This window comes from Notolepis coatsorum (genome assembly GCF_963971535.1).
Source record: "Notolepis coatsorum genome assembly, chromosome: 17".
Lineage (NCBI taxonomy): Eukaryota > Metazoa > Chordata > Actinopteri > Aulopiformes > Paralepididae > Notolepis > Notolepis coatsorum.
In genome coordinates this window covers 20,127,010-20,142,378 of record NC_140181.1, presented here as the reverse complement: position 1 = coordinate 20,142,378, position 15,369 = coordinate 20,127,010, and the positions used below count along the sequence as shown (strand labels likewise).

The window sequence follows — 15,369 nt, the reverse complement described above, 5'->3', positions numbered from 1 at the left end:
GGAGACTATTTGTGTCTCCTCTCATTTGTGCCGTCCCGTCTGTATACACCGAGTTGATCAGAGTCCAAACCTCGACTCAATGCAACTCTTTTTCTGGATTTTTTTAGTATCACAAACAGTACTGTATTTGAAAATCTGGTATGTCATAAATGTATAGATGTAGCAGTACTGTCTATCTGTATGTCGTGTGTGTCATATGATGAATTGAAAATGGGGGACCCTGATGGAAACAAGACGAAAGTCTTTCTCAGGTCTGCATCCCCTTAACAATTGTATGTATTGAGCTGTACTGTACTGTACCCATTCTGCAATCTGTTAATAAACTTTTCAATCAATCAATCAATCAATGGTGGGAGTGTGTGTGTGACCGTGCGTCTGTGTGACCGTGCGTGTGTGTGACCGTGCGTGTGTGTGTGTGTGTGTGTGTGTGTGTGTGTGTGTGTGTGTGTGTGCGTGTGTGTGTGTGAGCTTAGAAGGAGGAGAGCTTTGCCTCAAACCAAGGTGCTCAGATAGTAGCACAACAGTGGTTCCCACAGTGGGTCCGAATGGGCCTCAGGGGACCCTCAGAAAAATGTAGAATTAAATTGCACTATTATTTGCTAGAGGTCAGAATGAGAGAATGACTAGGTTTACTCTGTTATCTCCTCACCTACAGTATAGACAGTACAATAAGTATGTATTCAGTCACATCTAACAACAAATGGTTTGATTGATTGATTGATTGATTGAAAATTTTATTAACAGATTGCAGCATGGGTACAGTACAGTACAGCTCAATACACACTTTTATTGTTAAGGGGATGCAGACCAGAGAAAGACTTTCGTCTTGTTTACATCAGGGTCCCCCATTTTCAATTCATCATAAATTGGTCTGTGGTCTACTATCTATCTATTCTGGGAGGCTAAACATGGCCCTGGCTGGCACAGACCAGAAGGATAAATAAGTCCAGGTCAGAGGGGCTGACAGCAGGGGTCGTGAGGGGAGCGAGCTGAGATGATTCAGTGGGGCGTACCAGGAGCCTCCTAGCCCCACTTCCCAGGAATGTCTGGCATCTGTCCCGCCCAGCAGGCTGTCCTGGTTCCCCCTGGCTGTGCTCAGCCAGGAGAGCAGAGCTCTGGGTGTCCAGGGCCTCCCGGGAGAGAAGGGACACCTGGCTGATGAAAGACCAACGACCCATCCAGGGTCCAGGGCAGTGTCAACCCCAGGACCAGGGGCTGGAGGAGAGGGGTGGGTGCAGGGCAGTGTCAACCCCAGGACCAGGGGCTGGAGGAGAGGGGTGGGTCCAGGGCAGTGTTAACCCCAGGACCAGGGGCTGGAGGGGTGGGTCCAGGGCAATGTTAACCCCAGGACCAGGGGCTGGAGGGGAGGGTCCAGGGCAATGTTAACCCCAGGACCAGGGGCTGGAGGGGTGGGTCCAGGGCAGTGTCAACCCCAGGACCAGGGGCTGGAGGAGAGGGGTGGGTCCAGGGCAGTGTTAACCCCAGGACCAGGGGCTGGAGGGGTGGGTCCAGGGCAGTGTTAACCCCAGGACCAGGGGCTGGAGGGGTGGGTCCAGGGCAGTGTTAACCCCAGGACCAGGGGCTGGAGGGGTGGGTCCAGGGCAGTGTCAACCCCAGGACCAGGGGCTGGAGGGGAGGGTCCAGGGCAGTGTCAACCCCAGGACTAGGGGCTGGAGGGGAGGGTCCAGGGCAGTGTTAACCCCAGGACCAGGGGCTGGAGGGGTGGGTCCAGGGCAGTGTCAACCCCAGGACCAGGGGCTGGAGGGGAGGGTCCAGGGCAGTGTCAACCCCAGGACCAGGGGCTGGAGGGGAGGGTCCAGGGCAGTGTTAACCCCAGGACCAGGGGCTGGAGGGGAGGGTCCAGGGCAGTGTCAACCCCAGGACTAGGGGCTGGAGGGGAGGGTCCAGGGCAGTGTTCAGTTCAGTTCAGAGTTTTTATTTGCCACATGGAATAATACAATCATAGTTTCTTCATTAAAAAATCATAAATAGCCATTCCATGGACAAAAGGAGCAGGAAGAAGAATAAATCTTATAATTACCTGCCCCTTATTCCTAAACTAACATGTATTTTCTTAATGGTCGGCGTATAACCTTATTTACACAAATATCATTTATACCATTATAAAAGAAACACAATCCACAGTTAAACAAGAAAAATTTAAATAATAATAATAATGATAAAGAATAAAAAAGAAAAGAAAGAGAAGAGAAAAAAAAAATATCTCACTATTCAGATCACATTTTGATTTTCATACTGACTAAATATTTTTTTTTATACATTTTTTTGAATTGATAAACACTGTTACATCCCTTAAGCTCGCTATGGAGAGAATTCCATAACTTTACACCAATAACTGAAGGACACATCTGTTTAAGTGTGGTACGTGCAAACTGATGTTTAAAATTGTATTTTCTCCTACTAAACTCACTTTCTAAATGAAAAAGATTTTGTAGTTTTTCTGGCAGTGTATTATTTCTTGCCCTAAACATAATTAACATTGTTTGAAACTTAACCATGTCTTCAAGTTTAATTATTCTAGATTTAATAAATAATATATTTGTGTGTTCTCGATAACTCACTTTATGTGTGATTCGTACAGCCCTCTTCTGTAGTATATATAATGGTGTTAAGTTAACCCCAGGACCAGGGGCTGGAGGGGTGGGTCCAGGGCAGTGTTAACCCCAGGACCAGGGGCTGGAGGAGAGGGTCCAGGGCAGTGTTAACCCCAGGACCAGGGGCTGGAGGGGTGGGTCCAGGGCAGTGTTAACCCCAGGACCAGGGGCTGGAGGAGAGTGTCCAGGGCAGTGTTAACCCCAGGACCAGGGGCTGGAGGGGTGGGTCCAGGGCAGTGTTAACCCCAGGACCAGGGGCTGGAGGAGAGGGTCCAGGGCAGTGTTAACCCCAGGACCAGGGGCTGGAGGGGTGGGTCCAGGGCAGTGTCAACCCCAGGACCAGGGGCTGGAGGAGAGGGTGGGTCCAGGGCAGTGTCAACCCCAGGACTAGGGGCTGGGGGAGAGGGTCCAGGGCAGTGTCAACCCCAGGACCAGGGGCTGGAGGAGAGGGTGGGTCCAGGGCAGTGTCAACCCCAGGACCAGGGGCTGGAGGGGAGGGTCCAGGGCAGTGTCAACCCCAGGACCAGGGGCTGGAGGAGAGGGTGGGTCCAGGGCAGTGTCAACCCCAGGACCAGGGGCTGGAGGGGAGGGTCCAGGGCAGTGTTAAGTTAACCCCAGGACCAGGGGCTGGAGGGGTGGGTCCAGGGCAGTGTTAACCCCAGGACCAGGGGCTGGAGGAGAGGGTCCAGGGCAGTGTTAACTCCAGGACCAGGGGCTGCAGGGGTGGGTCCAGGTCTATGTCTCTCACCGGTATGGCTGTCCGCATTATCATGTCATTAATTGCGTGCATGTGTGGGAGAGGTCAATCAGCCACGTTAGCGTGAGCTAGGTTAGCCAGTTAACGTGAGCTAACGTTAGATGGAAACAAGACAATGTAACGTTACTGGTGAAAAAGTGATTTACCTTGGAATACTCCTTTGCCAACTTGCTGTACTTTGCTTACAGGTCTGCAGCCATTATTTCTGGATTATGAATAGTCCCAACTTTAGCCAAGGTAACGTTAAGCTAAAAATAGCTTTTCAGATAGCTCTTCAGCTAATGCTAATAACACCAGCAAGCATCAGACATCAGAGCTCCCCGTCACACTGCTCTGTCGGGACGATGGCATTTAAGAAAGTATCTGCTGTTAAAATGACAAACAGCATTGACACTTTAATTCACGGTCGATTAAAAACACGTTTGTTTTATAATGCTCACTCTCAGCAGGAGGATACCGCACGTGTTTGTTGATAAATTACGTCATATGGTATCGGAGGCTAGACTTTCGGCCTACTCGCCGATACAGATACCAGCATTTTAGGCTGTATCGGAGGCATTTCCGATACTGGTATCGGTATCGGAACAACTCTAGTATTATTAAATAGAGACATGAGGCAGTATATTATTACCAGGTGCTCTACTGTCAATAAAATGAAGTGTGAAGACAAGACAATGCTGACAGCAGCTGTCACCTGTACACTGACTGACAGACAGGATATACGAGCTATGCCAGGTGGTCAAAGTCCTTATATCACCATGGTGAGCATTGGACAGCTGAATAATAAACATGATGCACTTTAGCCTGGACACTGGGACAATCACATACTACATGTCACAGAAGTCATAAACCTCTTCGACATTCAAGTGTCTGAAAGAACTATTTCAAGCTACTTGTACTTTATGTGAGTATTTTCATTTTAGGGAATTGTATACTTTTAATCCCATCAGTTACTAGTTACTTTGAAGAAGAATATTTTGCATAGAAAACATGGCAAAATGTATGAAGATAATTAATTATTATACTTCCACATTTTAAGAGCAGCATAACTGGACCACATAGAACTTTAACATCAACTTTAACCAGAGCAACATAACTGGACCACAATACCACATACCACTTTAACGTAACCTTTAATCAGAGTAACATAACTGGACCACATACCACTTTAACATAACCTTTAATCAGAGCAGCATAACTGGACCACATACCACTTTAACATCACCTTTAATCAGAGCAGCATAACTGGAACACATACCACTTTAACATAAACTTTAATCAGGGCAACATAACTGGACCACATACCACTTTAACATAACCTTTAATCAGAGCAGCATAACTGGAACACATACCACTTTAACATAACCTTTAATCAGAGCAACATAACTGGACCACATACCACGCACTTTAACATAACCTTTAATCAGAGCAACATAACTGGACCACATACCACTTTAACATAACCTTTAATCAGAGCAACATAACTGGACCACAATACCACTTTAAGATAACCTTTAATCAGAGCAGCATAACTGGACCACATACCACTTTAACATAACCTTTAATCAGAGCAGCATAACTGGACCACATACCACTTTAACATAACCTTTAATCAGAGCAGCATAACTGGACCACATACCACTTTAACATAACCTTTAATCAGAGCAGCATACCTGGACCACATACCACTTTAACACAACCTTTAATCAGAGCAGCATAACTGGACCACATACCACTTTAACATAACCTTTAATCAGAGCAACATAACTGGACCACATACCACTTTAACATAACCTTTAATCAGAGCAGCATAACTGGACCACATACCACTTTAACATAACCTTTAATCAGAGCAGCATAACTGGACCACATACCACTTTAACATAACCTTTAATCAGAGCAGCATAACTGGACCACATACCACTTTAACATAACCTTTAATCAGAGCAGCATAACTGGACCACATACCACTTTAACATAACCTTTAATCAGAGCAGCATACCTGGACCACATACCACTTTAACACAACCTTTAATCAGAGCAGCATAACTGGACCACATACCACTTTAACATAACCTTTAATCAGAGCAACATAACTGGACCACATACCACTTTAACATAACCTTTAATCAGAGCAGCATAACTGGACCACATACCACTTTAACATAACCTTTAATCAGAGCAGCATAACTGGACCACATACCACTTTAACATAACCTTTAATCAGAGCAGCATAACTGGACCACATACCACTTTAACATAACCTTTAATCAGAGCAGCATAACTGGACCACATACCACTTTAACATAACCTTTAATCAGAGCAGCATAACTGGACCACATACCACTTTAACATAACCTTTAATCAGAGCAACATAACTGGACCACATACCACTTTAACATAACCTTTAATCAGAGCAACATAACTGGACCACATACCACTTTAACATAACCTTTAATCAGAGCAGCATAACTGGACCACATACCACTTTAACATAACCTATAGAGGTCAATGGATCGAGAATCGAACGCTCCCAAGCACTGGAATACACAAACGTCATGTAGAAGAATGCATACTTTTACTTTAGATACTTAAGTACATTCAATAGCAAATACTTCTCTACTTTTACTTTTATCAGAGTACTCATTTATCTGGGTATTTCTACTTTTACTTAAGTAAAGGAACTGTGTACTCCTTCCACCACTGGATGTAGCTACAGTAACACATGCCTGTGAAATAAAATGTTACTTTATTATTATCATTCGCTGCTACTGTGCTCTGTTTAGTTCCTGGGAAAAGGAGCTATACTTCAGCTATTGTTCTCCAGGCTGACGCGTATTTAAAACAAAACGCCTGGACAGTGTCATTACATCAATGAAACATCAGATGAATGGAAACTGTGAACGTTGTTTTCTGCGTAAGCACTTTATTCTCCGCTCTGCAGCCCTCGTACGACCCGGCAGAGAGTGTTAATGTGGCGAATGTCTTCCCACACAATGGTTCAATGTTTATGGAAACCACTCAGCACATTACACCCTCCGTGTCCTCTTCAGTCCTGCCCCACTTGGAGCATTACTTGCATGGATGGAGCTTAACAAAAAGAAAAAAGCCTAAACTAAAACACAGCCATACAAAGTCAAGTCAAACACACACAGAACAGTTAGAGTCGATACCACAGGACACTCTGTAATATTCCACCTCCCCCCGCAGGAATTCTCTTGCTACATTCTGACTAAAAGAACAATAACCTTCTAGTGTGATAGACAGGGGGTTCGCCACTACATTCCATGGGGAGAGGAGGAAGGAACGCACCTGTAGGGCCTCGGTTTTCTACAGAGATGGCCTCCCTGCCTACCTGAACCTGCCAGCCAGCCAGCCAGCCAGCCGGCCAGACAGCCAGGGGCCTGGCAGCTGCTAAGCCTGCTTCTGGGGGAGCCCAGCAGAGTGAAGCACAATGGATGTGTTTTGTGAGCTCCTCAGGTAGACAGAGAACTCCCTCTAATTAGAGTGAAGGGGAATCTGCTGAGTCATGAGAGAGAGAGAGAGAGAGAGAAAGAGAGAGAGAGAGAAAGAGAGAGAGAGAGAGAGAGAGAGAGAGAAGGGGGGGGGAGGGGGAGAGGGAGAGGTAGAGAGAGAGAGAGAGAGAGAGAGAGAGAGAGAGAGAGAGAGAGAGAGAGAGAGAGAGAGAGAGAGAGAGCGAGAGAGAGAGAGAAAAGGGAGAGAGAGCGAGAGAAAGAGAGAGAGAGAGAGAGAGAGAGAGAGAGAGAGAGAGAGAGAGAGAGAGAGAGAGAGAGAGAGAGAGAGAGCGAGAGGCCGCTGGCAGGCATTCTGAGGAGGAGAGCACACCATACCTCAGACTCTTCCAGTTACTGTACTGTATGGTTTGTTTACCCTTTTGCCTTCACACGTTTTATGCTGCCGTGTAGCGTCACTTTAAATGTTTTTATTCTGAGTGTGAATAAAAAAAAGAAAACAGAGTAAATATCAGTTAAATTGTAAATGGTGTATCGTGGTGGTAACAACTGCTGTACTAGGCTTAACATGCTGTTATTTGAGCTGAAGCACAACCAAACGCCTGGTCTGCCAACACAGGGCGAGGTGAGGTACAGGGTCAGGGGTCAGGGCTTCAGCCTCACAAGCCATGTGGAGCCACTAATGCACACAGACCACATCACACAGGCTACAGCACTATACACTGAAACTATCCCTCTGTTATATAACACTGTTAATGATTTTCCCAGATAGACTGTGTTAGGCGGCCTGTCAAATAAGTCCTCAGGAGCAGAATCCTGGACCCCATACCGCCGGCACATCACCAACCTGGAGGCCTTCCACATCCGTTGCCTACAAAGGATCCTCGGCCTGACCTGGGAAGATCGAGGCCCCCACACAGACATCCTCAACAACAGCAACTCAATCTGTATGGCCACAGCTGTGGCCAAAAAACATCTTCGCTGGACAGGGCACACCATACGTACGTACGCCTGACCACCGCCTGCCCCGCCAAGTCCTCTATGGCCAACTGAGAGGAGCAAAGCGGGCTGCTGGAGGCCAAAAGAGACGCTTTAAGGACTACACCAGGGACCTCCTAAAGTGTCACAAACATCAACAACACGCAGATTGAAACTCTGGCACTCGACAGATCAGCCTGGCAAGTCACTTGTGCCACTGCAGTTTCCCAAATACACCAAACTAACCAAGACCGAAGATCTGAGAGGCGCACACAACGACACAAGCGGGCGGCTGGCATCCCCCAGGTATCTGGCTTCCCTTGCGCCATCTGCGGACGGGTGTGCGGCTCAAGGACCAGACCCAACGCCCACGAGAAGTGGCACCAGCGGCAGCGGCGCTGAACGCCCCCATCCCTGGAGCAAGCGTCATCATCGAACATGATGGACAGCTGAGAGTGATGTATGTGTGTGTGTGTGCGTGTGTGTGGTGTGCGTGTGCGTGTGCGTGTGTGTGTGTGTGTGTGTGTGTGTGTGTGTGTGTGTGTGTGTGTGTGTGTGTGTGTGTGTGTGTGACTGTGTGTGTGTGTGTGTGTGTGTGTGTGTGTGTGTGTGTGTGTGTGTGTGTAAACCAGCATAGCCAACTGGTGACAGACCGAATGCATGTCTCTGGTATTTGGGGGTGAAACAAGCGCGCGCCTTGGACTTCAAATGGCAGCTTAAAAGTAGTATTGCGTTATCCTGTAACTCAATGCTCTTCCTAAGGGCTCAGAAAACAAAACACAGAGACCACACAGCGGCTCCGCTGACTGGAGAGAGCAGCGCCACAAACATCTCTAGGCCCGCAGCGCTGCAACACAAAACCCAAAGTGCTGCTGAACAACAAGCAGAGCACAGAATCAGCGGCTCCGTTCCGCTATAGTCTCAGACAGATGCACAGCAGACTGTGTGGGTTATGGGTCAAACTCATTCCAAGTTACAGAAATAACCCTGACCGCCTGCAAGTGGCATGTCCCCCTCAATAAGCACCGACTGCATCTGTCCGCGTTGTTATAGTGGCACTTTGTTGCAGGGGGGGGCAAGCAAAAGCATTATTCCATTGAATTACACAACAATGCCCTCGTTTAGGTGCCCTCATATTATATCCTATATATGGCCGCCGTGCCTGTTAAGTCCGAGACACGACCTATACCTTGCGAGGGTGACGGTACACATTATCTGTCCCCCACCCACCCCTCCTACCCAACCTCCCCCCCCCCCACTCCTACCCAACCCCCCCACCCACCGAACCACCTCCAATGTACAGTCCCCCCACCCCCACACCTACCCAATCCAATGTACAGTTTCTACGTCAAATGTATATACTCTTTTTTCTGGACTCTTTTTGTATCACAAACAGTACTGTATTTGCAAATCTGGTATGTCATAAATGTATAGATGTAGCAGTACTGTCTATCTGTATGTCATATATGTTATGATTAATTGAAAATGGGGGACCCTGATGTAAACAAGACGAAAGTCTTTCTCTGGTCTGCATCCCCTTAACAATTGTATGTATTGAGCTGTACTGTACTGTACCCATTCTGCAATCTGTTAATAAAGTTTTCAATCAATCAATCAATCAATCAATCAATCAATCAATCAATCAATCTTAGGAAGAAGAGAGACAAGCTTGAAAAACATGGTGGTTTTGTCCCAGTAGCAGGTGACTATGGCTCCATTGGTCTGTGTGTGTGTGTCCCCAGTGAGAGGTGGTGCATGTAGGAGCCTGCTGTGCTTCTTTAAGTCAGTCTAATCTGTGACCCTGCAGGCCGCCTGACCCAGTGAGGCTTTGTGTCTCCTCCTCCGCCTCCTCGCCAACCTCAGACAAACCCCAGCAGGATGACTGTCAGAGTGTCAGTGTGGCTTGATGTCAAGCAGGGATCGCATGCATGCTGCTGGAAACAAGATGACCAGCAGCAAGTGTCAAGGCTCCTCTCTGCCCTTATTGTAGCTCCATGTGGTCATGTGGACTGTGTTGTTGTTCGTTGTTGTTGTTGTTGTTGTTGTGCCAACATGTAATAATGTGTGTGTGTGTGTGTGTGTGCGTGTGTGTGTATGTGTGTGTGTGTGTGTGTGTGTGTGTGTGTGTGTATGTGTGTGCAGGGGCGTAGCTGGAGATTCTGGGCCCCATGAAAGAATCAATTTGTGGGCCCCCAATCTATTAAAAAATGTGGGGCCCCCAATCTATAAAAAAAATTGGGGCATTTGCTGGGCCCTTGGAATCATCCTAACCCCCCCCCCCCTGTGTGTGTGTGTGTGTGTGTGTGTGTGTGTGTGTGTGTGTGTGTGTGTGTGTGTGTGTGTGTGTGTGTGTGTGTGTGTGTGTGTGAGAATGATCCTTACACTGTCTCACGTGTGTTTTGATAACTTGCCAGACCCATATATGGTGGTGGTATAATCAGAAACGCACATAACTTAATGTTACTTTATTCATGCGCTCATCACCATGTCATTCATCGTGTGTGTGAGTGTGACACATTTCGCTGAGATCACACACCACTTACCTTGACGGACAGTTCTCAGAGTGACGGGACCCTTGCAGCTTTTAATCACAGTCAATATGTCGTAGAGAGGCAACCCGGACACCGACAGACCCTCGACCTCCAACAGCAGCTCCCCTGTGTACAGTTTGTTGCCGTTGTTGTTCTTCTGATAAAGTACAGCATCCTCTCTGACTTGCCCGATGAACGGGAACTCTCCGCACTCCGCTCCGCCGCGCAGCTCCACGCTCAGCTCCCCGCCGGCGTCCCGGCTGATCGCGCACTCGTTCACTTTGGTGATCCAGTGATTCCTCTTCTTCTGGATCACTTTTGACATGATGATGGTGCGTGGTGGTGGTGGTGGTGGACTGGTGACTCGGTGGATCCAAACGAAAACCGTTAGTTCCTCCTCCGCGGAATGGTATTAACAGCAACAAGCGACGCATAATAATAACACAGTTTGTCCCAAAACATAGACAACTTTAGGTGGTGGCGTGGTGGTGGAAATAACAACAACTCCAAGTTGGAACATTTTCGACTCTTCTTCTGAACCACCAAGGCATGCTGTCTCCCACAGCCGGAGATGTAAATATCCCATTGGGTTCAAAGTGTCCGTTGTTGTTGTTATTGTTGTTGTTTCCTCTTCATCTTCTTAAATTAAGATAACATCCTCCAGCAGAGGATACTCCGATATCTTGATTGCCTGGTTCACACACAGCAAAGACCCCTCTTCACTTTAAAAATCTTCTAGTTTTGGTCCCTCTCTACTGACTCAGCCGCCTTTGGGTTTGACTGTGGAGCAGCGGTACACCTTCACCTGTCCGGCAGGCAGCAGGCTGAGCCTCTAACAGGTAACACGAGCCGCTCCTGCGCCCGAGATGGAGACACATAGTAAAGGGGAACGGCATGCGTCTCCCTCTGGAGCAGCGTGAGGGGAAATCCTCCCCGCCCTACTACTAACACCTACAGGGTCCTAATGCTCCTATCCGCTCCTCGTCTGCCCACCGCCACACGTACGCGTTTCCAACTGGATTACAGCGATCTCCACTTCTAATCCCCCCGGGGGGGCTTTATTCTTTATTCATAAATAATGTCCCGGTACTAAAAAAGGAAAGTGCACCGTGACGCACGTCCAACGCGCTCTGTGGAAGTTAAATGTAGTAGGAGACTTCCAAATGAATGGCTGTGCCAACTCATGTAATTTTAAACTCCCAATATATAGCTATAGCCTACCTCTGGATTTTTTTTTGATTTATAAATGTGTCCCAGCTACTTTTTAAGCCTATATCACTTCCACCATCTCAGTTATCCTATAGATCCCCCCGCGATAGGCCTTTATAATAGCCTAAAAGAGATCCACCTGATTGATTGATTGATTGATTGATTGATTGATTGATTGATTGATTGATTGATTGAAAACTTTATTAACAGATTGCAGAATGGGTACAGTACAGTACAGCTCAATACATACAATTGTTAAGGGGATGCAGACCAGAGAAAGACTTTCGTCTTGTTTACATCAGGGTCCCCCATTTTCAATTCATCGTAACATATATGACATACAGATAGACAGTACTGCTACATCTATACATTTATGACATACCAGATTTGCAAATACAGTACTGTACGGCCAAATCCTCCCCCCTGACCGACCTTTCCATCACAGTCGAGAATGCAGCTGTGACCGCGTCCCCGACCGCCAAGAACCTTGGTGTTGTCCTCGACGACCAGTTGAACTTCTCTGCTCACATCGCAGCGACAACCAGAACCTGCCGATTCCTCCTGAGCAACGTCAGAAGGATCCGCCCCTTCCTCACAAAAGAAGCCACCCAACTCCTCGTCCAATCAACAGTCATCTCCCGCCTCGACTACTGCAACGCACTGCTCGCTGGCCTCCCGGCCAATGCCACTAAGCCTCTTCAACTCATTCAGAACGCAGCGGCCCGCCTGATCTCAAACCTACCGAAGTCGGCCCATGTCACCCCACTTCTTAGGGACCTGCACTGGCTCCCCATTGCTGCACGAATCCGCTTCAAGGCCCTCGACCTAGCATACCGTGCGGCAAAGGGAACCGCTCCCGCCTACCTCCGGTCAATGGTCTCTAACTACACACCCTCAAGACCCCTACGCTCTGCATCTTCTGGCCGCCTCAGACCTACTCCTATCCAAGCTCCGGGAGGGTCATCAAAGAGAAGTCGCCTATTCTCAATCCTTGCCCCACAATGGTGGAATGAACTACCCACCCCAGTTAGGACAGCCGAAACACGTCCAATCTTTCGCCGTCGACTAAAGACGCACTTCTTCAACCATTATCTGAATTAAGAAAAGAAAAAAAAAAGAAAAAATTATCTAACCCTAACTAACCATACTGTCATGCACTTGTCCTAATAAACTAACCTACACTGTAGCACTCAACACTTTGATGAACATTGTTACTCAGCTGATAGAGTTGTGCCCTTCCTGATGGCTTGTCGTACAGAACTTGTAAGTCGCTTTGGATAAAAGCGTCAGCTAAATGACTAAATGTAAATGTAAATGTACGAAAAGAGTCCAGAAAAAAAGAGTATACATTTGACGTAGAAACTGTACATTGGAGGAGGTTGGGTAGGTGGGGGTGGGGGGTGGGGGGTACTGTTCATTGGAGGTGGTTGGGGGGGGGGGGGGGGGGGGGTTGGGTTGTGATATTTTCAGACCTTGTGTTGTGGCCTTGATACATTTTAAATGACAAGTATTTTCAGACCTTGTGTTGTGGCCTTGATGATATGTATCAAGGCCACACAACACAATGTATCAAGGCCACAACACAAGGTGTGAAAATATCACAACAGGGATGAGGTGGATCTCTCTTGTGTCGTCATGTCACCTAGTTAGTAGCCTATACTTGATTAATATGCAGGAGTCATCGAATGTCACACTGAGGACAAACCACGCTGCCCTCTGACCTCCTCATCCTCGCACCCACGGAGGATTAGAGACACACACCTGCTGGAAGAACTCTCGGCTCAGTCTATACTCAAGAAATAAAGAGTATTCTCAGTTATTATTTATTACCCAGTATTCTCTGAGGTAAATTCCTCAAATAGACCTAGTTTTTGTTAGTTTGTTTATTTTCACAATTGACACAATCATAGTGAATTACCAGGGTTAAATGGGAAGGGGTAGGGGGACAGTGTAGCATATATTACATACCCTTCAGATTCAAGATTCAAGATATTTATTTGTCATATGCACAGTTAAACAGACAGTTACAATGCAAATCTTACTTTACTAGTCCACCCTTCACACACCGTCACAAAATATAGACGTGAACTAAAATTAAGAATGTTTAATGCTAAAATAAAGAATCTTAACAAAAGATAAATAAAGTATAAAAATAAGGCATGAGTGACAGAGTAGCAGTATTGCACATTCAGTTCACAGTGTAGTGGTAGAAGGATATACAGTGCACTATATGCATTGTTGCAAATATTGCAAATAATGGTAGTGGAGGTGACAGTGAAGTCACAGCAGCAGGGTTTGGTTTCCTGTATGGCGGGCGCTGCAGGTTGGCACAGCAGGGACAGGACAGGGCTAGGAATTAACCTGTTGTGGAATCAGCGAAACAGTGAAGCTGTAGAAATTCAGAATGAGTCAATTTGTATAAAAAAGAACATTGTTTATTTATCTGTTTCCATGGCCATAGAAAGAATATGATCAGTTTATCATGATCAGAGACACTCGAGCGTCTGACCAGAAAGTGACAAAGAGCTTTGGTCAGACTTACAATGAATACATAGTTTGACATGACGGACATAAGATGACAAATTAATAACAGATCTGACAAGAAAGGTAAACAAAAATGCCCTAGTGAGAAAATGAAAATAAAAGATGGGTCCAGGGGCTTGTTACTGTATGGCTCACACAAGAACTGGAGTCGAAAACAACCTTGGCCATCTCATATCTCCTGGCCCTTTTGGCTGTTGTTCTAAGAAACACTGTCAGACTGTCGCCCTAGTGTCGTGAGCTGTTATACTAACTTAGTTGACCATTGTTAACTAGTCAAGGCTGTACAGAGAATATGTATTTAACACAGAGCTTATGGAACATGATCATATTTTCCAAGACAAACCCCAGCATGATAATGAGGCCAGGGCTCCTGCACCCAATCATACAGAGAGAGGGGCGAGCCTATAGGGGAGAACGGGGGACGTTGTCACACGGGTAGGTTGTCACATTCATTATATTTCACCACCAGAGGATCCTCCTGTCTCCCATACTTTGGTATTTAAATGTCCAGAATTGGGGTCAGAGTTCACCTACATTGTCATATTTGGAGTAGCTGAATTTGAGGTGAGAGGACTTTTTGTGTTTTTCATGTCCATTTGTAAATAGGCTTTTACACAATTGGTTTATAATGAAACAATTATTACCCTTAAAAAGTGTGAAGGGATAGCTATAGTTTAGATTGTTGTTAGCTAGTTGTTAGATGGCTGTTAGCCTTGATGCTATCAAGACATTCCAGTTGGGGTTGGTCGTCACATTTTATTTGGGGTTGGTTGTCACATGTTACAACTATGAATTGAAAATGGGGGACCCTGATGTAAACAAGACAAACGTCTTTCTCTGGTCTGCATTCCCTTAACAATTGTGTGTATTGAGCCGTACTGTATTGTACCCATTCTGAAATCTGTTAAATAAAGTTTTCATTCATTCATGTTGTGTAGGCTATTATAGGCCGATTTATTGTGTTCTTATTTTGTTATATTGGATGGCCTAAAGATGTGTTTCCTGTTTATGTTCATGTTAAGATCCATTAAGTTATGTATTTGTCAACTTGTCGTCAATGCAATTAAACTTTCAAATTTAGTTCTGCCTTCTTGTCTTCTTTTTAAGATGTTCCCATTAAAACACATGGTGACAACCAACCCCATGATGGGATTGGTTGTCACAATGTGTCAGGGACTAGTGTCTTTGATAGGTGATTAACTCTTTGTTACAATACGTTGGAAAATGAGAGGGATACACATTTCAAGCCAACATCTTAAACT

The 15,369-nt window shown here is 46.3% G+C and overlaps 1 protein-coding gene across 1 annotated transcript in view; it reads right to left on the bottom strand.

Moving 5' to 3' along the window:
• Positions 1-10,679, bottom strand: part of LOC311244306 (membrane-associated guanylate kinase, WW and PDZ domain-containing protein 1-like) — a gene marked incomplete at its 5' end in the record, with an annotated part of 219,745 nt that extends 209,066 nt beyond the window's left edge. The window contains 1 exon segment of the mRNA XM_084333755.1: positions 10,367-10,679. Coding sequence (XP_084189881.1) covers positions 10,367-10,679 — 313 coding nt within the window.
• Positions 10,680-15,369: the final 4,690 nt, after the last annotated feature.